This window comes from Ictidomys tridecemlineatus, chromosome 15, assembly GCF_052094955.1.
Source record: "Ictidomys tridecemlineatus isolate mIctTri1 chromosome 15, mIctTri1.hap1, whole genome shotgun sequence".
Lineage (NCBI taxonomy): Eukaryota > Metazoa > Chordata > Mammalia > Rodentia > Sciuridae > Ictidomys > Ictidomys tridecemlineatus.
Genome location: NC_135491.1, coordinates 26,723,765 through 26,751,579, shown reverse-complemented (window position 1 = coordinate 26,751,579; position 27,815 = coordinate 26,723,765). Strand labels below are relative to the sequence as shown.

Here is a 27,815-nt window from a genome sequence, read left to right as displayed (position 1 = left end):
CTTTGTAGAGAAAACAAACTACAGTTTCCTTAATGCTTGGTTCTATTATTAACACAACCAAAGTAACAGACCATTGGTCTTAGACTTTTCAATTAGCTATTAGCCTTATATCTGTTTTTCTGTCATAATTCAGTCTAACATGTTGACTGTGGATAAAAGAAGTAGAAAAAAATACTATTTTTAAAGCAGTTTTTTTTCTTTGTTTTAATGTTACAGATTTATTTGCGGTTCCTAGATTATCAAATGGAGCACTCAAATGAATGCAAGAGAAACTTTGTTGCAGTGTATGATGGAAGCAGTGCTATTGAAAATCTGAAGGCCAAGTTTTGCAGCACTGTGGCCAATGATGTAATGCTTAAAACAGGAGTTGGAGTGATAAGAATGTGGGCAGATGAAGGTAGTCGGCTTAGCAGATTTAGAATGCTGTTTACTTCCTTTGTGGAACGTAAGTAAATAATTCCTATAGCATTGAGATCTTTTACGTATTTTTCACTTGTTCATGCGACACTATTTTTACTGTTTTTCACTTGTTCATGCGGCATTTACTTTTGAAAGTGTGTAGAAATGATTATCTCAGTCCCTGTTCTCAAGAAATAGACCATTATGGGTAAAAATACTATGTTCATATATAAATTACAACACTATCTCACTATAAAGTTGTAAAAACTATAGGGATTGCAGAAAGTATAGACTTTCCTTTCTCTCAAGAAAGATCTCAGTAGCCAAACTATGGAACCAACCTAGGTAGGTGTCCATCAGTTGATGAATGGATAAAGAAAATGTAGTATTTATACACAATTAAGTTTTATGCAGCTGTAAAGAAGAATGACATTATGTCATGTGCTTGAAAATGGATGAAATTTGAGAACATTGTGTTAAATTTCTTTTAACATTATGTTAAATGAAATATGCCACAAGTGGAAGTTTTCTTTCATATGTGGAAGCCACAGAGGAAAAAGGAAGAGAAAAGTAGGGTTGGGGGAGATAAAATCTCATGAAAATCTAAGGGAGATCAGAAGAGTAGAGGAAAGGGACCAGGGGAAGGAAGGAGGGCAGGGAAAGAGCAAATACTGGGGAGTGATGTTGGCCAAATTATTGTTATATTGTGTGCATGCACAAATATATAACACATCCCACTGTTATGCACAACTACAATGCACCAATTAAAAATATGGAAAGAAAAAAAGACTTGAACTTTAAAAATAATTGTCAGTAGAATTAATTCAGCTTAGGAACTAATTATCCATCAAAGACCTTGGTCATCAAAGATTCAGATATGGTGTTAATGTTTTCTTTTATTATTTTTAAGAGCTTTATAGTTAAACACAATGGTTGGGTTAACCCCTGCAATCTCATACATGCATGGAAATCAGTATCAGTTCATGATCCCCCTTATCCTTCCCACTCTCCCACTCACCCTCTTCTCTAATACATTTCCTTTTGCTCATCAATTAATTTGTATTTGATTGGTTCTTCTTTTTTTTAAAGAGAGAGGGAGGGAGAGAGAGAGAATTTTAATATTTATTTTTTAGTAGTATTTAGCGGACACAACATCTTTGTTTGTATGTGGTGCTGAGGATCGAACCTGGGCCCCGCACGCATGCCAGGCAAGCACACTACCGCTTGAGCCACATCCCCAGCCCTTGATTGGTTCTTTATGTTACCTTTCTTCCCCTTTTCCTTTATTTTACTCAGGCTTCTGTATCTGAGAGAAAACATTTGACCTTTGAGTTTCTGAGTTTGGCTAATTTCACTTAGCATGATATTCTCCATTTCCATCCATTTATCAGCAAATGCCATATTTTCATTCTTTTTTATGGCTGAGAAAACACCATTTTGTATGAGTATCACAATTTCTTAATCCATTCATTTATTGACAGGCAACTGGATTGATTCCATAATTTAGCTATTGCAAACTGTGCTGCTGTAAACATTGCTGTAGCTGTGTCACTGTAGTATACCAATTTTAGATCTTTGGGGAAAATATCCTGGAGTGGGATAGCTGGGTTACATGGTGGTTCCATCCCTAGTTTTTTGAGGAATCTCCATACTACTTTCCAGATTGGTTGTACTAGTCTATAGTCCTACCAGTATGTACAAGTGTACCTTTTTCCCCACAATCTCATCAGCATTTTCTAATGTTTGTATTTTTGTTCATTGCCATTCTAACTGGAGTGAAATGAAATCTTAGTGTGGTTTTGATTTGCACTTCCTTGATTGCAGGAGATGTTGAGCATTTTCTCATATTATTGGCCATATATTTGTGTTTCTTTTGAGAAGTTTCTTTTTAGTTATTTGACTCATGTATTGATTGGGTTATTTGGTTTTGTTGTTGTTGTTGGTAAATATTTTGAGTTCTTTGTATATTCTGGATATTAATCCCCTATTGGAGGAGTAGCTGGCTAAGATTTTCTCCTGATCTGAAGGCTTTTTCTTCCCATTCTTAATTATTTCCTTTGTTATGCAGAAGCTTTTCAGTTTGGCATCCCACTTGTTGATTCATGATTTTATTTCTTATACTTTGTGGTTCTATATATTGGAGTACTGACCCTATGTTTTCTTCTAAAGTTGTAAAATTTCTGGTCTAATTTCCATGTCTTTGATCCAGTTCAGTTTGTGAGTTTTGTGCAGGGTAAGAAGGGTCTAATTTCATTTTTCTACATACAGCTATTCATTTTCCTAGCACCACTTGTTAAAAATGCTGTCTTTTCTCAAAGATATATTTTGACACCATTGCAAATATCAGACAGCCATAGATATGTGGATTTGTCTGTGTGTCTTCTATTCCATTCAGTGTCATGTCTGTTTTGATACCAATACCATGCTGTTTTTGTTCCTATAGCTCTGTGGTATAATTTCAAATCAGGTATTGTGATGCCTCCTACTTCACTTTTCTTGCTTAGTATTGCTTTGGATATTCTTGATCTCTTCCAAATGAATTTGAGAATTGTTTTTTCTAATTGTATGAAAATATGTCATTGGTATTTTGATGGGGATTTCATTGAATTTGTATATTGCTTTTGGTAGTATGCCCATTTTGACAATATTAATTCTATCTGTCCAAGAACATAGGACGTCTTTCCATCTTCTAAGGTCTTTTCAATTTCTTTCTTCAGCATTGTATAGTTTTCATTTTAGAGCTCTTTTACCTCCTTGGTTAGATTAATTCCCAAGTATTTAAAGTTTTTAGAGGTTTTTGTGAATGATTTCTTCCTCTGCTAAATCATTGTTGAATTATTGGAAAGCTATTGATCTTGTATCTTGCTTGTTTGCTAATAAACTCATTTATAAGTTCTGAAGTCTTCTGGCAGAGTTTTTTAAGTTTCCTTGTGTTTAAGTCAGCTTTTTAACTGCTGTGACTAAAGGATCTGACCAACACAACTGTAGGGGAGGAAAAGTTTATTTGAGGACTCATGGTTTCAGAGGTCTTAGTTCAGAGAAAGCTGACTTCATTCCTCGGGGCTCAATGTGAGGCTGAACATCATGGCAGGAGAGGGTGGTGGAATAAAGCAGCTCACATCATAGTGATCACGAAGCAGAGATCACAAATATATACGCCAAAACCACATCCCAATTCCCACCTCCTCCAGCCACACCCTACCACCTCAGTTAATCCCATTCAGGATTAACTCACTGATTAGGATAAGGCTATAACCCAATCATTTCTCCTCCAAACCTTCTTACATTGTCTCACGTGAGCTTTCCAAAGACACTACATCTAAACCATAATACCTAGATATAGGATCATGTTTTTGGCAAACAGAGACAGTTTGACTTCTTTTCCTATTTGTATCCCCTTGATTTCCTTTTTTTGCCTGTTCACTCTGGCCAGTGTTTTGAGGACCATATTGAATAGGAGTGATAAGAGCGGACACCTTGTCTTGCTCCTGAATTTAAAGGAAATGCTTTTAGTTCTTCTCCATTTAGTATCATGTTGGCTTTGGCTTTGTCATAAATGGCCTTTACAATGTTAAGGTGGTAGGTTCATTGAGTCCCTAGCTTCTCCAGCATTTTTAACATGAATAAGTGTTGGATTTTATCAGAGGCAATTTCTGCATCTGTTGAGATGATGTGTGATTTTTGTCCTTAATTCTGCTTAAGTTATGAATTACATTTGATGAATTACATTTATTGATGTAATTCAATGTTGAACCAACCTTACATTTCTAGAATGAAACACACTTGGTCATTTTTTTATATTTATTTACTTGTAGATGAACACACAGTATCTTTATTTTTATGTAGTGCTGAGGATCAAACCAGTGCCTCACACATGTGAGGCAAGCACTTCACCACTGAGCTACAGCCCCAGCCCCACATTTGGTCATTTTGATGTGTACTGAATGGGGTTTGTTAACATTTTCTTAAAGATTTTTGCACCTGCATTCATTAGGTTATTGGTTTGTAGTTTTCTTTCCTTGATGTGTCTTTGTCTGATTTTTGTATTAGGGTTATACTGACTGGCTTCGTAAAGTGTTCATTTGCTTTGAATTTTGTGGAATAATTTGAGAAAAACTGATGTTCATTCTTCTATAAAGGTCTGGAAGAACTCAGCTGAGAGTTTATCAGATCCCGGGCTTTTCTTTTTTGGAAAGCTTTTAATTGATGTTTCAATTTCATTACTTGATATTGGTCTGTTTAGGTTTTCTATATCTTCCTGATTCCTTTTGGGCAGCTCATATATGTGTTGAAATTTGTCAGTGTCTTCCAGATTTTTCAATTTATTGGAATATAAAATTTTTTAAATAGTTTCTGATAATCTTCTGGATTTCAGAGGGGTCTGGTCATATCTCCTTTTGTCATCTCTGATCTTATTGATTTGCATCTTCCCACTCTTTCTTTTGGTTAGTGTGGCTGTCAATCTTATTTATCTTTTCAAAGAATCAACTCTTCATTGTACTGTTTTCTTATTCTCAATTTCATTAATTCTGACTCTCATCTTAATTATTTCCTGTCTTCTACTGGTTTGGGGATTATTCATTCTTCTTCTAAGGTCTTGAAATGGAGCATAAACTTATTTGAGATCTCTCTGATTTTTTAACTTTAGACACTCAGTGCTACAAGTTTTACTGTTAGAATAGCTTTCATACTGTCCCAGAGATTTTTGATATGTTTCTCACCTTTCGTTTCTAAGAATTTTTGATTTCTATTCTCATTTCTTCTTTTATCCATTCTTCATTTAAGAAAGTATTGTTCATGTGCTTATGTGGTTTCTATTATTTTTACTGTTGATTTCTAGCTTCATTCCATTATAGGACACATGGGTTCATATCAGGGTTTTATTGTTGTTATATTTGCTAAGATTTGCTTTGTGGCCTACAATATATTCTATTTTGTAAAAAGTTTCATGCACAGTTGCAAGGGTAAGTTCAGCTGTTTAGGGGTGGAATATCCTGTAGATATCTGATAGGTTAATTTGATTTGTAGTGTTGTTTATGTTGGAGATATCTTTATTGATTTTATGTTTTGATGACCTATCTGTTGGTGATAAGGGTGTATTGAAATCATTCAGTAGTATTGTGTTAGAGTCCATGTGGGATTTAATGTATGGAGCATAGGCGTTTATTATCATTATATCGTTTTTTGGATTGTTCCTTTTACTAGGATGTACTGACCTTCTTTATCTCTTCTGATTAATTTTTGCTTGAAATCTGCTTTGTCAAATATGAGTATAGCTACTCCTACTTGGTTGTTGTTTTTTTGGTTTTGTTTTTTTGTGTTTTTTTTTTTTTTTTTTTTTTTGCACCATATGCCTGAAATATTTTTCGCCACTCTTTTATCTTCTGCCTGTGGATGTCTTTGCCTATGAGTCTCTTGTAAAACACTTTTTAATTAAAATCTATTTTTGCCTGAGAATTATATCAGTACTTCCTGTTTTAATAGCTATTTGTGTGGAATCTTTTTCTATACTTCCGCTCATTTGTATCTTTAGATCCAAAGTGATCTTACATATAGCAGATAATTGGACCTTGTTTTGGGGAGGATGTGGATACCAGAGAATGAACTCTGTGACACTCAACCACTGAGTCGCATCCCCAGCCCTATTTTGTATTTTGTTTAGAGCCAGGCTCTCACCTAGTTGCTTAGCACCTCGCTTTTGCTGCAGCTGGCTTTGAATTCGCCACCCTCCTGCCTCAGCCTCCTGAGCCACTCGGATTGCAGGCATGCACCACTGCACCTGACTTGGACCTTATTTTTTGAATTCCTTCTACCAATCTCTGTCTTACTATTGGAGAGTTTAATTCATTACATTATAAATAATTACCAACAAGGAAGGATTGGTACAATTTGACATTTGTTCTATATGTCCTAGAAGGCAGTTATCTATTACTGCCTTTTTGAAATGAAGTTTTGATTCCCTTTTCACTTCCTTTTGTACATATTCTGTCAATAAATTCCTTGTGGTTTCTATGTAGATCATATCTTTTTATAAATTGCTTTTATTTTTAAAAGTTGGCCGTACTATTTGGTGGAAATCTTTTTAAATTAAAGGTTATTATAGCTCATGTACAAACAATTGGCTTAGGAGTGGAGAAAAGTAGACGAGGCGGGGTGGAGGGTGTAGCTCCATGGCAGCCCTGGGTTCAGTCCCCAGCATCAAAAAACAAAATTTAATCTGGAGAAATTCTGAGGATAGATTTTGGAATTTATCCTTTAGATTCCTGATAATTCAGGTGAGTAAATCTCCACCATGAAAAATTGGTTCTGCTATATTTCTTTGCCTTATTATCTCCTAAAAATTCAAGTGCTGTGTCAATACTCTCTAATATTTATTTTACTTATCATAAGAGCAAGTCATATTACATTATATTTTTATTTTAGTACAGTGAGTTGCTTTCATCTCATAGTAGCTTAGATTTGATTAAAGTGCTGATTAAACCATCTTTTCTAGACATTTTATATGTATGTGTAAAATGAAGGGGAGCTGGCAACCTCTTTGTTCCTGGCCTCCATCTGCACTGTTATATGACTTGTCTGCATATCACAGAATATAGGAAGGTGGAGGAAATTTGTCTTGCTAGGAAATTGCGAGAATGGAACATGGAACGTCAGGTGAACAGCTGGGGTGTCTCTCCATTACTCCAGATTCTCATCTTTACTTGTCCAGTGCTGTGCTAGGCACTAAAGATGCAGATCCATTAAGGTTGATCTCTACTCTAAAGGAACTCAAAAGTAGAGGGACAGTTTTGAAATCCAGGACTTAGGAGTCCTGGGACAGAATCCAACATAGACCAACTTGAGAAAAGGGGAATTTAAGGAACCAGCCTAAATGTCCATCAGAAGATGAATGAATTTTTTAAAATGTGGCATACATACACAACAGAATTCTATCCAGTCATAAAGAAAAATTAAATTATATCATTTTCAGGAAAATGGATGGAATTAGAGACCATTGTGTAAAATAAGTCAAACTCAGAAGGTTAAGGGCCATATCCTTTCTCTCATATGTGGAAACTAGAGAGGAAAAAGAAAAAGAAAGTTGGGAGACCATCTCCTAAAAATCAAAGGGAGACTATTATAGGAAAGGAACCAAGGAGTGGGAGGAAGGGGTGAAGTGCTAGGAATTGATATTAGTCAAATTGTATTGTTATATTCTGTGCAACAACAAATTACATCATTATGTACAGCTCTAATGAGCCAAAAGAGAAAAAAATGCAATTAGGAAAAAAAGAAGAAAAAGGGAATTTATAAGAAGACTCATAAAACATTGTACATTATATTTTGACAAGAATCCACTTTCCAAAATGCCATCATTTTTTACCTGTTTTTCATTATATTTGAATCTGGAATGTCCCCCAAAAGCTCAGGATTGGCCCCCAATATAGCAATGTCCAGAAGTGGGATTTTGAGGAAATAATTGGATCATGAAGGCTCTAACATCATCAGTGGACTAATAATCTGAATGGACTATTAGGAGCTGGTGGAAACTGTGAACAGGGGAGTATGGTTGGACAAAGTATGTCAGTGGAGGCCTGCTCTTGGGGACTATATTTTGTCCTTGCCCCTTCCTTCTCTCCCTCTCTTCTCCTTTTCTCCTTTTCTTGTCTCCTTCTCTCCCTCTCTTCCTCTTTTTTCTCTCTTCTTCCCTCTTCCTCTCTGCTTTTCAACTTCCATATCCTTCCACCATAATATTCTGTCTCACCTCAGGCCTAGAGCAATGAAGGTGGCCAACCGTGGACTAAAAACTTAAACCAGACTACACCTTCCCTTCTCCAAGTTGTTGAGTGAGGTATTTAGGTCCCAGTGATAAAAAAAACACACAGTTTTAAATGGCCCTTGACTTTAGTTCAGGGATAGGCAAGGTTGATTAGCTTCTCTGATGGCCCCTTTCCTCAGATTCATCTCCTGTATGAAGAAAATTACTATTTAAAGACACATTTAAACTGCCCAGGTATAGTTGAGTGTGTATGTTCATTTCACATATATTCTAAAAATAAGTATTATTTCTTACCTAAGATTATGCTCATGAAACAGAATTTTTCCTTTTAAACCCTGGCTGATAAATATGGTGCAGTGATAAGCAGTACAGTTTGTAAAAATTCCAAGTTTATAAGTACAAAGGTGTAACAGTAAGATATTATCAGATATTTTTCTTGAGAAATTCAAAAACTTTTTTCCTTATAATTTCAAGATATTTTATGATATAGATTCTATATTAAAAATCATGATTGATATTTATCCAGGCTATATTATGGCCATACTCTTAAAATTCTTTAAAGAATTTTAAAGAGGTTGGCGCCAAATGGTTAGGTTATGAAGCCAATTTGGCCAACTAGTCTTCTAATAAAACTTCCCATTCACTTAACATTTATTATTCAAGGTAGTGTCTTTGTTGCTGTGAAGTATAGGAATGGATAAAGTAGTTTCTGTCCTGAAAGATCTTACAGTCACTTAGTTGAGGTGACATACATGCAAATAATGACAATGCAGACTTTTTTAACCATTTAAAAATTTTTTGTGGGCTGGCATTGTGGCTCAGTGGTAGAGCATTTGTCTAGCATGGGCGGGACCCGACTTTGATCCTCAGCACCACATGAAAATAAAAGCATTGTGTTGTGTCCATCTACACCTAAAAAATAAATATTAAAAAAAATCATACTTTTTTAGTTATACATGACAGTAGAATGTATTTTTTAAAATACTTTTAGTTGTAGATGCACACAATACCTTTATTTTATATATTTATTTTTATGTGGTGCTGAAGATCAAACCCAGTACCTTACACATAGTAGGCAAGCGCTCTGCCACTGAGCCACAGCCCCAGCCCCAGTAGAATGTATTTTGACATATCATACACAAAGGGAATATAACTTCCCATTCTTGAGGTTGTACATGATGTGGAGTTACACTGGTCATGTATTCATATATGAACATAGGAATGTTGTATCCAATTCATTCTACTGTCTTTCCCACTCCCATCCCACCTCCCTTCACCCGTCCTGTACCGTGCCCCCCACCCCAATCCAGTGAATATCTTCCCCTCCCTCTGCCCCACCTATTGGGAGTCAGCATCTGCATATCAGAGAGAACATTTGGCCTTTGGTTTTTTGAGATTGGCTTATTTCATTTATCATGATAGTCTCCAGTTCCATTCATTTACTGGCAAATGCCATAATTTCATTTTTCTTTATGGCTCAGTAATATTCCATTGTGTATATATGCCATAATTTCTTTATCTATTCATCTATTGAAGGGCACCTAGGTTGGTTCAATAGCTTAGCTGCTGTGAGTTGAACTGCTGTAAACATTGATTTGATGTGTCACTATAGGATGCTCATTTTAAATCCTTTGGGTATATGCGCAGGAGTGGGATACCTGGGTCAAATGGTAGTTCCATTCCAAGTTTAATGAGGACTCTCCATATTGCCTTCCAGAGTGATTGCAGCAATTTTCATTCCAACAGCAATGGATCAGTGAATCTTGTTCCCCACATTTTCCTTGCCAGCATTTATTGTTACTAGTATTCTTGATAATTGCCATTCAGACTTGACTGAGATGAAATCTCAGTGTAGTTTGAATTTGCATTTCTCTAACTGCTGGAGATATTGAACATTTTTTTCATATATTTGTTGGCAGATCATATTTCTTCATTGTCTGTTTGGTTCCTTAGCCCATTTATTGATTGGGTTATTTGTTTTTTTGGTATTAAGTTCTTTGAGTTCTTTATATGTCTTAGAGATTAATGTTCTATATGGGGTGCAGGTGACAAAGATTTTCTCCCATTCTGTAGGCTCTCTCGTCACATTCTTGATTGTTTCCTTTATTGTGAAGAAGCTTTTTAGTTGGATAACCATCCCATTTATTGATTCTTAATTTTACTTGTAAAATTTTTCTTCTTTAGGAGTCTTGTTGAGGAAGTCGGTTCCTAAGCCAACATGGTAGAAAGTTGGGCCTACTTTTTCTTCTAGCAGGCACAGGGTCTCTGGTTTGATGCCTAGGTCCTTAATCCACTTGGAGTTGAGTTTTGTTCGAGGTGAGAGATAGGAGTTTAATTTTATACTGCTGCATACGGATTTGACAAAGACAATTTGAGACATATGACACAGTGCTTTCCTGTTAAATAGCCCCATTACTTCAGACAGGTAGCATTGGTTATGGAGCAAGTGGCCCTTGAATGTAGGTTCTTTGAGTTTATTCTTGAAAATAGATATACTTTAGAAGGTAAAAACATTAATTGAGGTTGTTAATTCTAAATAGAAACCATAGAATGTACATAGGCATTGAACCAGAGCTAATTCAGATCATAAGTAGTGTTATAGAAGAAAAATGAGCCAGGTAATGTCATTTAAAGCTACAATGTAAATGCTTTGAAATTAAAGATTAAATTTAGACTTTATAGAAATCTGGGAATTTTGTACTGCAAAATAACATAATCAGGGTTAGGTTACGTTAGGTTGTGGCTCAGTGGTGGAACACTTGTGGGTTCTATCCTCAGCATCAGATAAATTAAATAAAGGTATTGCATTTATCTACAAATTTTAAAAAGTATTAAAAAATAACAGTCAAAGCTGTGCTTTACATGATGCATGGAGACTCATTAGAAGTTACTTCTGTAGTCAAGGTAGGAAGTCATGAAGGTCTGAAGAAAGCTGGAACATTGAGAATAAAGAAGAGTTACAGAGACAGAGTCAACATGATTTGATGACCAATGAAGAGTGAAAGGACAGCAAAAATGAGTCAATAGATACTTACCACTTTTTGTTGGCTGTCTTGGAAAGTAAAAACTGAGCAGATAAAAGGGCGCAGGGTTCTGTTGTTTGGACATTGTGAGTTCCTTGGCCAGTTACAGATGTCAGGAATCAGCCGTGGTATTTGCCATGAGTTAATTGTGCTACTGCTGCTTTTTGTACGGTGGATATAATCTGAGTTTATTTCTGAAAATATATTTTTAATTTGATAACTTTCAAAATTAAAAAATACAAAGCAGCTGTACAGAGGTTATTTCTCTATTTCAGATAGGTACAAATCAGTGCTTTATACAAAGACAAATTTAACAAAATCTTTTAGCCTTCTTACTTTTCTCCTTAGTTTATTTATTACTCCAGACAACTCTACCTTTGCTGTTCAGTGTACTGTCTGTCCTTTAGCCACATGTAGCTAGCTGTTGAGCTCCTGTAATGTGACCAATATAAATAGGTATGTGCTACAATTATAAAAATATATCCTAGATTCAAAGACTTGGAATGAAGTAAAGTATGTAAAATATCACATTAATGATACTTTGATTTATTACATGTTAAAATGAAAATATTTTGAACACTGTTTCAAAGCTTCCCAATACCATATATTTGTACTCACAGCTCAGAATGATTAGAGAAAGGATGTATAATAGGTCTTCAGGGGAAGAAGATTTTGTGTCTTGAGCCTGGAAAATCCTTGCACAGGCTTCTTATGATTGCTGCCTTCTAGAATAGACATCAGAGCATGTTGTTTCTCAAGAAACCAAGATGCAGGGCTGGGGTTGTGGATCAGTGGTACAGTACTTGCCTAGCATGTGTGAGGCACTGGGTTCAATCCTCTGCACCCCCATACAAATAAATAAATAAATAAATAATATTGTGTCCATATACAACTAAAAAAAAAATCTTTTTTTTTTTTTTTTAAAAAGATGCAGTAACATGGATACAGTGTTTCTGCTTAAACAGTACCCAGTGTTTTTATTGGAGTCTGGTCATATGGGCACCTTCAGGCTTACATGTACCAAAAGTCCTAGCATACAGATTGAAAGCAAGTGTTTGGACATAAATAACATTGTTCAACCAAACTGTAAGCATTGTGAACTGCCTTTATCTGTTAGGGAAAGGAGAAAAGCCAAATTCAGAGGTGGCAGCAAAGGGCCAACCTTGCAAGCAGTTTTCTAAAGGAGCAGCCTCAGGCTGCTATATTAACTCTTCTGCAAAGATATGTTGGTTTAAATAAACTAGATTAGTAATGTTAATTTTACTTTTTTACTCTCTAATGTGGCTACTTGCTCACATTTTTTGGATCACAGATTTCTGGGCAATGCTAATCTAAATCTTACATGAGAAAATGTTTTTAAATCTAAACAGGGGAAAGCCTCCCTCAAATGATATCTTTATATTCACTAATCTAAGATTGAATCATATGCTTCAGTAGACACAGTTCCACATTCTCAAATTTAGTTTCATTACCTAAGAACAAGAGGAAACCCCCCCAAAAAAAATAGTGTGATCAAAATAAAGGATTTCACAACTGTTATAAAAAACAAATCCTAGTCTGAAAAGCTCGACTTGATAAGCACATTAGAGCTCAAGACAGTAAGACTTACCATCAGTTCAAATTGTTGAACTACTTCTTTTGTTCTTCTCTAAGCTGTTAATGATTTGTAATTGTTATGAATCCATCCATGAAAACAATATTTAAGAAGAGGTTTATATAAATGGGCTAATTTTGCTTGAGAAGTTCACTTCCTGCTTACCCATGGGAGATGTGACTAAAATAGTAAAACTTTGCTAAGATAGATAATATAGAATAGCAATCAGGATATGTTTAACTTCTTCCCAGGCACTGAATACTAATATGTACTTCACTCTTTAAGAAAGAATGTGGTTTTAGGAAAATAATTTCTAGGACTAGAACTGTGAAAGCAGCAGAGGATATTTTTGTTAAACTAACTTCAGAATGTGATTTTCAGTGACATATTGCCTGCAGGTCCCCTGCAGGCCTAGTTGAAGGACAGAACCATTGTTCAGCATCACTGCCACATCTCATCAAAAGTCGAGTGGAGCTGAAACCCTAACCCTCCTCTTCTGTCTGTGACCTACTCATGAGTGAAGGCAGAAAAGAGTCCTCAGGCTATAAGTAAAGAGCAGTTCATAACTAGCACTATTATTATTTGTCCATTACCCATAAAGACCTACAGTTCAGCCATTTTAGTATCTTTTGGAATTGAAGGAGTTCATTAGCATTCTATATCTATAACTGGCACCATGACTCATTTTAAAAGCTTTGCTGATCCAATGAAAAATCATAAAGCTTAACATATTTGTAATTTTAAAATTTTTACAAAACAAAATCTGATAACATCAATGCTGCTTTCTAATTGTGTTAAATAGTATGGAGAGCAGTTAGAAAGAATCTTTAATAAAATCTGAAGGTATTTTCTTCTCATTGTTCAAACAGTAAGGAACATGGAGCAAAAAACCTTGTAGGTGGCCTGGGGATGTGGCTCAAGCGGTAATGCGCTCACCTGGCATGCGTGGGGCACTGCGTTCGATCCTTAGCACCACATAAAAATAAAGATGTTGTGTCCACCAAAAACTGAAAAATAAATATTAAAAAAATTCTCTCTCTCTCTCTTTAAAAAAGTTAAAAAGAGAGCCATAAAATTGAGGTTACATAATATTCTGAGAATGTTATTAATCAGAATACCAAGAATCTACAGTGTTTTTTTGTTTGTTTGTTTTGAGACATGGTCTTGCTAAGTTACCTAGGTTGACTGGGATCCTCCTACATCACCTTTCCAAATAACTGGGATAACAGGTGTGTACCACCACACATGCCCAGCCACAGTGCTACTTATAACCTCATTCAGCTTGTCTTGAAAATGGCTTATCTTCCCTGCATCCCTAGTTGTGAAATAGATTAAATAGGTTGTAGAATTATAATAGCAAGTATAATAGAATTATGGTGAAAATAAAAACAGAACTGCAGTTTGTGGAAATGAGGAACTCAAAATTGCTGGGGTTTTTTCTAGGCTATTTTTTATATTTTAAAGTGCACTCATTTGTATAATATGGTTTTATGATATCTCTGACACAGCTGAAATAGTACACTAGCAGGTTTTCCAAAGTAAATAAAATACCACCTTACATTTTCATTGACTTTCCTGCCCTCATCTAATCACTTAATTGTATAACTAATACCTGTTGTCTTTGTGATGGGCTTTAAAACTATCTGCTATTTTTTAAGAATCATGAAATATTTGTTGTTTTGTTTTTAATTTTTTTGTAGTTTCAGATGGACAGAATGCCTTTATTTTATTTGTTTATTTTTGTGTGGTGCTGAGGATCGAACCCAGTGCCTCATACATGCTACTGCTGAGCTACAGCTCCAGCCTGAAATATTTGTTGTTTTTTTTCTTAAAATTTTTATTTGTTTTAATTAGTGATACATGACAGTAGTGCATTCATGCAATTTGATATATCATACATAGATGGGATATAATTTCTCATTTTTCTAAATATACATGTTGCAGAATCATATTGGTCAGGTAGTCACATATACACATACAGTAATAATGTCTGTTTCATTCTACTATCTTTCCTATCCCCACATTCCCTCCTCTCCCCTCTCATCACTTCCCTCTACCTAATTTAAGGTAACTCTATTCTTCCCTAGTGCCCCCTATCTTATTGTGAATTAGCATCCACATATTAGAGAAAACATTCGGCCTTTGTTTTTTTGGGGATTGGCTTATTTTTCTTAGCATGATATTCTCCAGCTCCAACCATTTACTGGCAAATTCCATAATTTTATTCTTCTTTAAACCTGAGTATTATTCCATTAGGTTTATATACCACATTTTCTTTATCCATTTATCTATTGAGGGACTCCTAGGTTGGTTTCATAGTCTAGCTATTGTGAATTGAGCTGCTATAAACATTGATGTGACTGCATCGCTATAGTATGCTGATTTTAAGTCCTTTGGGTATGAACCAGGAATGGGATAGCTGGGTCAAATGGTGGTTCCATTCCCAGTTTTCTGAGGAATCTCCATAATGCTTTCCATAGTGGTTGCACTAATTTGCAGTCCCATCAGCAGTGTGTGAGTGTACTTATTTCATCAAATGCTAGCCAGCATTTATTGTTGCCTGTCATTCTTAATGATTGCCATTCTGACAGGAGTGAGATGATATCGTAGAGTAGTTTTGATTTGCATTTCTCTAATTGCTAGAGATGTTGAACACTTTTTCATATATCTGTTGATCAGTTGTATTTCTTCTTCTGTGAAGTGTCTGTTCAGTTCCTTAGCCCATTTATTGATTGGGCTATTGGGTTTTTTGTGTGTGTTAAGTTTTTTGAGTTCTTTATGTATCCTAGAGATTAATGCTTTATTGGAATTGGTTGTAGTAAAGACTTTCTCCCAAACTGTAGGCTCTCTCCTCACTTTTATTAATTGTTTCCTTTGCTGAGAAAAAGCTTTTTAATTTGAATCTATCCCATTTAACTCTTGATTTTACTTCTTGAGCTTTAGGAGTCTTATTAATGAAGTCAAATCCTAGGCCAATGTGGTAAAAATTTGGGCCTCTTTTTTCTTCTGTTAGGCACAGGGTCTCTGTTCTAGTGCCTAAGTCTTTGGTCCACTTTGAGTTGATTTTTGTGCAGGGTGAGAGATAGAGGTTTAATTTCATTATGGTACATATGGATTTCCAGTTTTGCCAGCACCATTTATTGAATAGACTATCTTTTCTCCAGTGCATGTTTTTTGGCACTTTTGTCTAGTATGACATAACCATATTTTATGTGGGGTTGTCTCTGTGTCCTCTATTCTGTTCCATTGGTCTACATGTCTAATTACATGTCTATTTTGGTGCCAATACCATGCCATTTTTATTACTATAGCTCTGTAGTTTAGTTTAAGGTCTGGTATTATGATGCTTCCTGCTTCACCTTTCTTGCTAAGAAGTGCTAAAAGCTATTCTGGGTCTCTTATTTTTCTAAATAAATTTCATGATTGCTTTTTCTAATTCTGTGAAGAATGTCCTTTGGATTTTAATAGGAATTACATTAAATCTGTATTTGGTAGTATGGCCATTTAGACTATATTAATTCTGCCTATCCAGGAGCATAGGAGGTCTTTCCATCTTCTGAGGTTTTCTTCAATTTCTTTCTTTAGTGTTCTGTAGTTTTCACTGTGAATGAAGTAGTTTTCCTAATTTCTCTTTCAGTGGATTCTTCGCTGATGTATAGGAATGAGTTTGATTTTATGGGTGTTGATTTTATATCCTGCTACTTTTCTGAATTTATTTATTAATTCTAGAAATTTTCTGGTGGGATTTTTTGGATCTTATAGAATCATGTTTTCAGCAAATAGTGATAGTTTGAGTTCTTCTTTACCTATTTGTATCCATTTAATTTCTTTCTTCTGTCTAATTGCTCTGGCTAGAGTTTCAAGGATGATGTTGAATAGAATTGGTGAAAGAGTACATCCTTGTTTTCTTCCAGTTTTAAGTGGAAATGCTTTCAATTTTTCTCCATTTAGAATGATGCTAGTCTTGGGTTTAGCATATATAGCTTTTACAATGTTGAGGTATGTTCCTACCATCCCTAGTTTTTCTAGTGTTTTGAACATGTAGGTGTGCTATATTTTCTCAGATGCTTTTTCTGCATCTATTGAGATGATGTTGTTTTGAGATCTTGTTTTAAATCTATTAATATGATGTATTACATTTATTGATTTCCGTATGTTGAATTAACCCTGCATCACTGGGATGAATCCCACTTGATCATGGTGCACTGTCTTTTTAATGTTTTTGTATATGATTTGTCATTGAGAATTTCTGCATCTGTGTTCATCAGGGTTATTGGTCTAAAGTATTCTTTCCTTGATGGGTCTTTGTCTGGTTTTGCTATCAGGGTGATATCAACCTCACAGAATGAGTTTGGAAGGGTTCCCTCCTTTTCTGTTTCATGGAGTACTTTGAAGCATATTGGTGTTAATTCTTCTTCGAAAGTCTTGTAGAATTCAGCTGAGAATCCATCTACTCCTGGGCTTTTCTTGGTTGGTAGGCTTTTGATGGTGTTTTCTATTTCATTACTTGAAATTAATCTACTTAAATCAGAAATATTTGTTTTAATGATGCTATTTTGACAAGTTAACAGTCTCTAAATAAATTATTGTATACTTTTTTTGCACTTAAATTAAGAACCAAAGTACAGACTAAGACCACTAATTTTATAGTCTGATCAAATCTTAGAACCAGAAATCTAAGACACACTGTACACTCTTCTATTCATTTTAAAGGAGGAAGCTGAGGCACAGGGAGAGAATCTCTAATAGCAAAGCAGTTTTGGATGTTCACTCTTCAACAATCAGATTTTGTTTAGGGTGTTCTGAGGACCCAATACATGCCTAATTTTCCAGCCTATATTCAGAGCCAGTTGAGAAAGACAAAGGAGATGTGGCAAGTGAATACCAAAATACTCAATTTTATTATTGTTAATATACTCCAGTAGGAGTCAGGTATTTCAAAACTTCCTAAAACTATACCCTAAAGAGAGAGTCTTCTCGTTCGAGAAAAAATTTTTTAAACTCATGGCTATATTTTCATGAGGTTCATTGTATATTTATTAAGACAGTAATGTTTATAGAAAACAATCATTGTCCAGTAAAATTTTAGGTTTTTTTAATCATGAGAAGGAATGTTTAAAACAATGTCTAAAAATGTTTCTTCCTTGATAAAGCATGTATTTTCTGAAAATCAAAAACGGAGTCTTTAGGCATGAAATACATTTTGTCCAATTATAATTTTAGAAGACTTGTGAAGGCTTTGGGCTGCTTTTGTACCTCTACAATCTTGTTTACTATAGGAAAATATTAAGCTACTTCAAGATTTTTTTGTGTGTGCATCCTTCATTGAGGTGCTTTATACTATTATGTTAGATTTTTATCTCCAGTGGAGAGCTTTATTTTATAACAAACATAAACACATAATCCATTATTACAGATGTTTACATATACAAGAAGTGCCAAGTAGAATAGGTGAAGTATGACAGAACACACAGGAGTGACCAGCCACCTGGGAGAATTAAGGGGATTTTTCAGAGTGGGTCACATTTGAGATCATCTTTAGGAATGAGTAGGTGGTCATCATGAAGGGAAGATGGCATTCAGGGCTGAAAGAACAACTTATACAAAATATGAAATTACATGGCACATATATTTAGTGTCTTTATATTGTTTGGAACTAGGTGTGTTCTCGGTGTTAGAGCACGGACGAAGGATGTACTTGCCTAGCATGTGTGAGACACTGGGTTCAATTCTCAGCACCACATATAAATAAATGAATAAAATAAAACTTCATCAACATCTAAAAACTTTTTTAAAAAGCCCTAGGTTTTATCTCCCAGCACCTCAAAAATAATTAAAAAAAAATTTAATTGTTTTAATTCAGAGAAGGCACTTTTTTCCATTTTTGCTATAATTAAATATTCATAACATAAAATTTTCAATTTTATGTGAATATCAGTGGCATTAAGTACATTCACATTGCTGCACAGTCATTGCCACTATTTCGTGAACTTTCTCATCACTCCAAACTGAAATTCTGTACCCATTAAATATTAATCCCCCATTCTCCTTTTTCCTCAGCCCCTATTAACTTCTGTTGTACTTTCTATGAATTTGCCTCTCTAGGTACCTCTTAAAAGTAGGATCATACATGTTTGTCATAAAATAAATGATCATACAAATAATTTTGCAAAATGAAATATTTCACTTATTTCACTTAGCATGTTTTCAAACTTTTTTCATGTCATAGCATGTGACACAATTGCATTTATTTGCATGACTGAGTAATGTTGTCTATGTATACCACATTTTATTTAACCAATTCATTTGTCTGTGGACATACCTTGTTGGCTGGTATGAGTAATGCTGCTGTGAACACTGATGTGGAAGTATCTTCTTGAGATACTGCTTTTAATCATTATAGTTACATAACCTTGTAGAATTGCTAGATCATAAGGTAATTCTGTGTTTGCCTTTTGGAGGAATCACCAGGCAGTTTGAACCATGTCAGCTGCACCATTTTGCATTCCCACCAGCAACACACGTAGGGTGTCAAAGACACCCTACAAACATTGTAGTTTAAATTGTAGTTTAAAGTTTTGAAAAAAAATTTACTAAACCACATAGAAGTTCTGTAAGAACTATGGGAAATACATTCATACAGTCTTTACACTAAAAATGACCTTTAGATGGTCAGCATTAGAAAAAGTTTGCATGAGCCAGCATCAGAGAATATTGACCTTTCTCTTATTGTTTGTGTAGCAGAATTCGTTCATGGAAAAGCCTTTGAAATATTCTCAAGCATAAAACAAATTGAGGTGGATTTGTAATCTGCATGTCTCTGCTCTTAACAAAACAGTTTTCTTTTTTCCTACAGCTCCCTGTACAGGCAGCACTTTCTTTTGCCATAGCAACATGTGCATCAATAATTCTTTAGTCTGTAATGGTGTTCAAAACTGTGCATACCCTTGGGATGAAAATCATTGTAAAGGTGAGTCCAAGGCAAAAGCCAACTGTTTTGAGAAAGAGTGACTGTTGCCTTTCATTAAGGAAGACTTAAAATGTTCTTTTTGTACAACAGTGCTTAGTATAACTACTTGCAGAAATGGAGACTTTTTTTCATGGATAATAGACCTCTGGGATGTGGTAAAAGCAAAGACAAACACTTATTCTCAACAAAAGCAGTTTTTTGTTTAGAGTATGTTTTTATCTTAAGTTGTTCAAAAGTTGTCATATTTCTTGCCCTTGTTTTATTTTCTTATTGTGGTTGAAATCTGTCATTTGTGTTCTAAAGATACCTAAATTAATTGTGAAAATAATTTAGAGGACAGCCTTTTATTCTTTTTTAAGTTATATGGAAACACTATAATAAAAATCAACTAATAGATTCAGGTTTACAATATAAGAGCAGACCCATTCAAAGAACTGCTTTTAATTTCATCAAATCTGCTTTGCTATATTTCCAATCTATATCCTCTGAAAGATAAATATGGCTTGTGATAACTGTTGAACGCTTGCCAGTTGGTTGTCAAAGCAGTATGTCAGAACTAAGATTTATCTACCTTTCATCCTCCCAAGTGTTCAATAAATATCTATGAAAAGGTGATATAATGTGACATGGCTGTATTAAGTACTTGACATGAAATATTTTCAGGTAATCATTCAAAAACAGTAGACCATGATAACATTTTGGTGGCTAGTTAGATCTTATTTGTTCTCTTTTCCTGGTGGTCATCAGTATAAATCTTGTTGATATGCTTAAACATAGCAGTTGGTCAAACCTACCATATAGCAGAAAGTTAAACTTGATAAAATAAGAATATTTATTTCGGCATTTTCTATATTAATGCATCCAATTTGATTTGCAAGTTGTAAGCTTTTCTATACCTTTCAGCAAAGTAACCAAGTACTTTTTTTGTAACCTGTCTAGTCATATTGTGATTAGTTACTTTACCCAGAGATCATAACCCAGGATTGTTGTTTTTGCCCAGAGATCATAAGGCTAGGATTGTTGTGTTTGTTTAAAAGCTTAATTTTCAGTTGCATTGTCTGTGATATATTTGACCTATATTCTGCTTTTCCTAAAAATCCTTTACCAGTTTGTTCCAGGACTTCTCTTAATGAATTTTGAAAAGCTTAATGTTTCTCTTTCTTTTTCTACAGAAAAGAAAAAAGCTGGACTATTTGAACAGATCACTAAAACTCATGGGACAATTATTGGCATTACATCAGGAATTGTCTTGGTTCTTCTCATTATTTCTATTTTAGTACAAGTGAAACAGCCCCGAAAAAAGGTCATGGCTTGTAAAACTGCTTTTAATAAAACTGGGTTCCAAGAAGTGTTTGATCCTCCTCATTATGAACTATTTTCACTAAGGGACAAAGAGATTTCTGCAGACCTGGCAGACTTGTCAGAAGAATTGGACAACTACCAGAAGATGCGGCGCTCCTCCACTGCCTCCCGGTGCATTCATGACCATCACTGTGGATCGCAAGCATCCAGTGTCAAACAAAGCAGGACCAACCTCAGTTCCATGGAACTTCCTTTCCGAAATGATTTTGCACAACCACAGCCAATGAAAACGTTTAATAGCACCTTCAAAAAAAGTAGTTACACTTTCAAACAGGCACATGAGTGCCCTGAACAGGCCCTAGAAGACAGAGTAATGGAGGAGATTCCTTGTGAAATTTATGTCAGGGGGCGAGAAGATTCTGCACAAGCATCCATATCCATCGACTTTTAATCTTCTACTAAAGGTGATATTAATTATTAAGTATGTATGTATGCAACCTACAGAGCAGCCATTCTGATTTCAGTAACCAACTCTATTTTCCTGTCAAACTAGGAAGACATTCATTTTCCATTTCCCTATCACATTGATGACATTTTTATCATCTCAGGCAGTCTCTATGTTAAGCCAAACAAAGGAACTTAATACATTTGGTAGGAAAAAAAATAATCATCATATGTTGCTTGATGTCATATAAACAAAATCATCACCAGTTACATAGCAGGTGAAGAGGGGCATTGGTGGTGTTGGGCCAGGCTCAGGCTGCCTGTTAGTTTTAGCATCAGAAATACTGCTCTTGACTGATAAAGCTCTGCCAATATTTTGAACCCATAATAAACTTAAAAATAAGGTTTGTCTTTATATTCCTCTTATTTTTCTTTTCTATTATTTGTTTTATATGCCTGTAGTTTTGCCATTACTGTATCCTAATAAGTGGTTAATATACCACTTACCTCAACACAGGCATTTGTTGTTAAACTTGTCAAAATACAGCTAATTTAGTTCTGTTTTTCTACACTAATTTTTACACTACTGCCTTTTAATTACTGGATTGTTAGTCCTTATTTTCTATGAGAAATAGATGATATAATTTTCGCCTTTAAATCATACCTTATCTCTGTTGTATTATACTAGTAAACTTCATGATCCTGAGATATATGCACCTTACCAGTTATGACTAAAAATTTGAGAAAGACAAAAATGTCTAGCAAATCTTTGGAATCGCCTACATTTGGTCACATTCAGTGACAGCCCATTCATTCCAGTAGACAGTCATTTAATTCACTTGTGGGGAGAGCTATAATTGTGTTTATTTACAGTGTTTCTCATCCCCAAAACTACATTTCCTATTATTTTTGTAAGAAGATTACTTCCTTTGTATTGGTTTATCTTTTGACATTTGGTAACCCAAGATTCTGTGAGAGTTAAAGGAAAATTCCTAAGAAACTGTGAAAGCCTTTTGATTGCTTCTTTCTTAGGACAGCACATTTTTCTAACTCTTATCAAGAATACCAATTTCAACTTTTTTTTAAACTGCACTTTTGACCTTATTTTTTTTATGGTATATAAAACAATAATTTATAAACATAACTCATTTGTGTTTTTTTAGACTTTTTTGATATTATTTGATACTGTACAAACTATTAAGTCAAGATGAAAGACCTACATGAAGATTTCTTTCAGTGTTCACATTAGCAGCTTTGTATACAAACATGCTTTGTTGGAACTGTACACCCATAATTTATTATAAAGACCTTGGTAATGTGTACATAGGCTTTCTCTTTCCTTTTGTTGCTGTATTTAGTTTGTGATAAATCTTTCACTGTATGATATTTATTGCTCTAAATCACTACACATCTTATTAAAATATGCATTGTTACATGATCATTCAATCATGTTATTTATGGCACTGATATTTTGGGTCTTAAGATATATGTGGAATGAAGTCCATTTATTGAATTGTAACTAATAGAGAGACATGTCATTTATAAGAGGTAAATTCTCATTTTTTACATTTCTTGTAGTAAATTCTCAATGAAATGAGAAGTTGAGGTTTCACTGGTTTCATTCATTCATTCTTTTACATAGATATGTTCTTTCAGATTAGTGAATGCTGTGACACATTACTGCCTCAGTGTTTCCTATATCACATTTTTTTATTTTTAAAAAAGTATTTTATATCGAGAAGATAACTTACACATAGTATATTCATGATTTAATTTTTTTAAGTCATCATAATTTCCTCTCTTAAAAATACAACTCAGAAGACTTAATGAGGGGCTGGGGCTCAGCAGTAGTGCACGTGCCTGGCATGTATGGGGCACTGGGTTCGATTCTCAGCACCACATATAAATACATAAAATAAAGGTCTATCAACAATTAAAAAATAAAAAAATTAAAAAAAGATTTTCAATGAACTAATACCAGAGAAATTCGATAACTTGTTTCACAAGCTGAGTAGGCCTTTTGATTTTAGTAGGTAACTTAGACCAGCCAATATTTGAACAATGTAGTAAATAAATTCTTGTTAATATAACAACTGTGATCTTGTTAGGATGATGAAAGAGTTTAGCATATTTTCTACATGAAATTTTATTTATTATACAATAGCTGGTAAATTCATCCTTAACCTCTAGATTAGAGTAGGAAATGCCTAACTATATTATTGATGGTCACTTGTAACTATTTTTTTTTTTTAGTTGTAGATGGACATAATACCTTTATATTTTATTTATTTATTTTTATGTGGTGCTGAGGATCGAACCCAGTGCCTCATAGGTGCAAGGCAAGCACTCTGCCACTGAGCCACAATACCAGCCCCTATGTTTTTATTTTTGGAATTTGTATCCTGTTTTGAAAGGACTTAAAGAGATCTACAAAATAGGGAGCCTTTGAAGAAGACATTGAATGTTAAGTTGCAGAGACTGGCTCCAAACTTGCAGTCCTCCTGTCTCAGTCTCCCAAGTCACTGAAATTATAGGTATGCATCATCACACCCATATGACATTGAGTATTAAAACAGAATAGAAATACATGGTTTCACACAACTTAGCAAGTAAAGCTTGAACAGTAAATCTGATTCTAAATTTTCTGGCTGCTAAAATGAAAAAGGTTTTCTTTTTTTCAGTAGAAAGCACAAACTTGCCACCATGGGCTAGTTTCTGTAGGACTTGAGTATCTTTTAAAAGGAAATTTCCCCAACATTTAAGAAAGATAAAAACTGCAAGAATAGGTTGTAATGATAAATCTTAACCTAGTAAAGGCATAATTTTAATGTGATCTAGTAACATTGTTTTCTGTTTGCAGAGATAGAACTAAAGAACCAAGTGATCAGTAGCTTAAACTGTATTATATGCCTTCATTGAACTATAGGCAAGCCTTGGATCTCATTTCTGAGTCAAACATTTTATCTATTAAGACGAGAGTGGAACTAATATTTTAGGCATCATTATCAGAATAATGCTAATGCTTGCTACTCCCCCCCCCCCGTGTGTGTGTGTGTGTGTGTGTGTGTGTGTGTGTGATTTTTACTCTTTGAGATCATTGGGAAAACTTTACAAATTATTTACTATAGTGAAAGCCATAGGTTTTAGTAATAAAAGACAAAATTTGGCATCTTATGGAAGTTATTTCAGCCCTTCATAGTACTCCAATGTTAAACACATCTTCTAAAAGAGCACAAAATGGATGGAGGAAATTTCTTCAATTCAGGAACACTACTCAAGTGTACCTATATTGTCATTATCTTGCATCCCAAATTTAACACAAGAAATCAATCCCCACAAGCCCACAAATTGGAAGAAACCTATTCATCCCAACCTCTCAAGTATATAGGAATAAAACAGTGTTTTCTGGGAGGAAAATAATCTAGAGGTTTAACAAAAAGCAAAAGATTTTCACATTTCACATGACAAAGACATGAAAAGTCTCCTTTAACTTTGACTTAACCAATTTCAATGTCGGAATCTTTATCATGCTTCATATAATTATTGGGCATTAAAAGAACTTCTTAAGGCCTGGGGCTGTAGCACCTGCCTTGCAGGTGTGAGGCACTGGGTACATTGCTTAGCACCACATAAAAATAAACAAAAGCATTGTGTCCATCTACAACTACAAAGAATTTTTTAAAAAGAACTTCATAAATGTCTGTCACTTGTGCTGGGGATGTGGCTCAAGCGGTAGTGTGCTCACCTGGCATGCGTGCGGCCCGGGTTCAATCCTCAGCACCACATACAAACAAAGATGTTGTGTCCGCCAAAAACTAAAAAATAAATATTAAAATGCTCTCTCGCTCTCTCGTGCTCTCTCTCTCTCTCTCTCTCTCTCAAAAAAATTCACTATATCTTTAAAAAATAAAAATAAAGAAAATAAATGTCTGCCACTAAATATTTTTATAGTTATTGTCTGATGAGAAAGATGCTTTCTTATTTCAGGAGTCTATCAACTGATGTTACAGAATGGAGAAAGCCTGGTTGTAATTTAGGAATAATTCTCAAGGGGATTATGCTTTCATTGCAAAATAAATATGTCTGCAGTATTGCTCATGTTACTTTATTACAAGTACTAAAAACAATATGCCTTGAATTGTACTGATTAGATCCAGAAGGAATTTGGGGTTTTAGTGTTTTTAAAGATCTAAGAAAGATTATCTGATCCAGATTCGTTAATATAAAACTGAAGCCCAAAGAAGTGGAGTGAGTACCCACATCTCCCAACCCTATCCAGTGCTCTTTTCTTGTGCCTTCTTATCCCTGTTTTTGCTGGCTGGAAGTTTTAAAAGTCTAGCAGTTCTAAACAGCAGCCCAAGTATTCCATGTATAGCTTGTCAATCATTTTGATTTAAAATGTAATTTTTTTAAAACACATTTTCCTTGTTTTTATTTATGTAACAGTGTTGTTCTATGGGTTTGTTACCATGATTCCTTGGCACCTGCAAACTCTGCAAGCAATTACTATGACTTCTCAATGAACAATTGTTAACATGGGCTTGATCAGACAGAGCTTCAGTGTGACTGCTTTTATGATTTTTCAAAATCCAAAGAAAGCAATGTATATTGTGGAAATTAAACATTTTGTGTGCTATATCACTTGAGTTTTGGAGAATGATTTGAATCTGAGCCACTGTAAATGACAAATTGACCTTGGATTTTTTTTTCTAACTTTCCTGCAAAATTAATTATCTGTGTTTTATATGCATGTATTAATAATTTGCTCTCCTTTACTCACTTTTTCATACACTTTATATGTTTCTGCAATTGGTTTAATGATTACAAAAGCCCAAGAAGATAATACTAGGGTGCATGTTTAGTTTATACACTTAATCTCCAACTTAGCACTTTATAGTAAGGAATTTTAACCCTTGAACTAAAATAAAAACTTGTGTTTTGATTTCCTTGTTTGCTTTTGTTTCTAAAGTCTCTAGAAGTGGCAGAGAATGTAGGCCACTTCAGGCAGTAGAATTTGTACTTCTAGGGCAAAGTTAGCATTTCCTATCTAATAGCTTCCCAAGTTAAATAATCATAGTTGTGACGTTTTTAAAAAGCAACCTTGGTCTATCACTTAGAAACCATTTTATGCTTTCAAATTAATCTTCAAAAGAAGATGAACTTTAAAATTTTCAGCTGCTGCTAGGACCCACTCTGCTACATCTAGTCACTGAGGTGGCAATGAGAACTTGCAGAGTGAGTATTAAGAACCAAGCTGTCCTCTTGAGGTGAGCAATGCCTTGGTCACAGCCATCACTTTGTAAAGATGAATGAGTAGGCCTCAAGACCTTACATAGAGAGGAAAGCAAAGGAAGGTTCAAACTCCTGACTTTTACAATCATCAGGTCCAGATCAAGGAGCAAAGAAAGAAGAAAGAAAAAACAGTGCCACTGTCTTTACAAGTAGTTAAAGAGCAGTTTTACTTTGTGCATTATTTACGATCAAGAAATTGGTTGTATTTAAAAGAGCTCTCATCTTTAAAGCTTTGTCATACTCTAAAACATCTGATGCCTTTGGACATCTGAGCCAATAAATAAATATTTTATTGAAAAGTTTGGAGTAGCTGCTGATTGCTAGATGAAATTTTCATCAGAAATCTAGGTATTGAACCAAGATGGGATTTTTTTGTTTGATTTTGGTTTTGGTTTGGTACTGGGAATTGAACCCAGGGGTACTTAACCACTTAGCTACATCCCCAGCACTTGTTATTGGTTTTCAGACAGGGTCTTGCTAAGTTGCTGAGACTAAATTTGACCTGTGATCTTCCTGCGTGAGCTTCCCAAGTCGCTGGGATTACAGAGATGCACTACCATACCTGGGATAAGCCATTGTTTTTAAATTGTTTTATTCTTCCAACAATAACATTGTCCTGTTGAATTCAGAAGTTCCTACAAACCCTTCCAAACTCTATAAAGGTAGTATCACCCTGATACCTAAGCCAGACAAAGACACATCGAGGAAAGAAAACTTCAGATCAATATCACTGATGATCAGAGATGCAAAAATTCTGGCAAACTGAATAAAAAAAATTAAAAGGATAGTGTGTCATGATCAAGTAGGGTTCATCCCAGGGATGCAAGGTTGGTTCAACATTTGGAAATCAATAATGTAATTCATCATGTCAATATATTAAAGATAAAAATTATATGATCATGTCAATAGATGCAGAAAAACATTTGACAAATACAACATCCTTTCTTGTTCAGAACACTAGAAAAACTAGGGATAGTAGGAATATACCTCAAACATTATAAAAGCTGTCTATGCTAAGCCCAAGGCCAATAT

General features: G+C 34.7%; 1 protein-coding gene across 4 annotated transcripts in view; it reads left to right on the top strand.

Moving 5' to 3' along the window:
• The window catches only part of Neto2 (neuropilin and tolloid like 2), a 62,488-nt gene extending 36,055 nt beyond the window's left edge, over positions 1 to 26,433 (top strand). For all 4 annotated transcript variants that reach the window (XM_040279095.2, XM_005318144.3, XM_005318143.3 and 1 more), the window contains exons 7-9: positions 217 to 445; positions 19,632 to 19,745; positions 20,918 to 26,433. In XM_040279095.2, coding sequence (XP_040135029.1) covers positions 217 to 445; positions 19,632 to 19,745; positions 20,918 to 21,498 — 924 coding nt within the window. In that variant the 3' untranslated portion in view covers positions 21,499 to 26,433. The remainder of the gene's footprint in view (positions 1 to 216; positions 446 to 19,631; positions 19,746 to 20,917) is intronic.
• Positions 26,434 to 27,815: the final 1,382 nt, after the last annotated feature.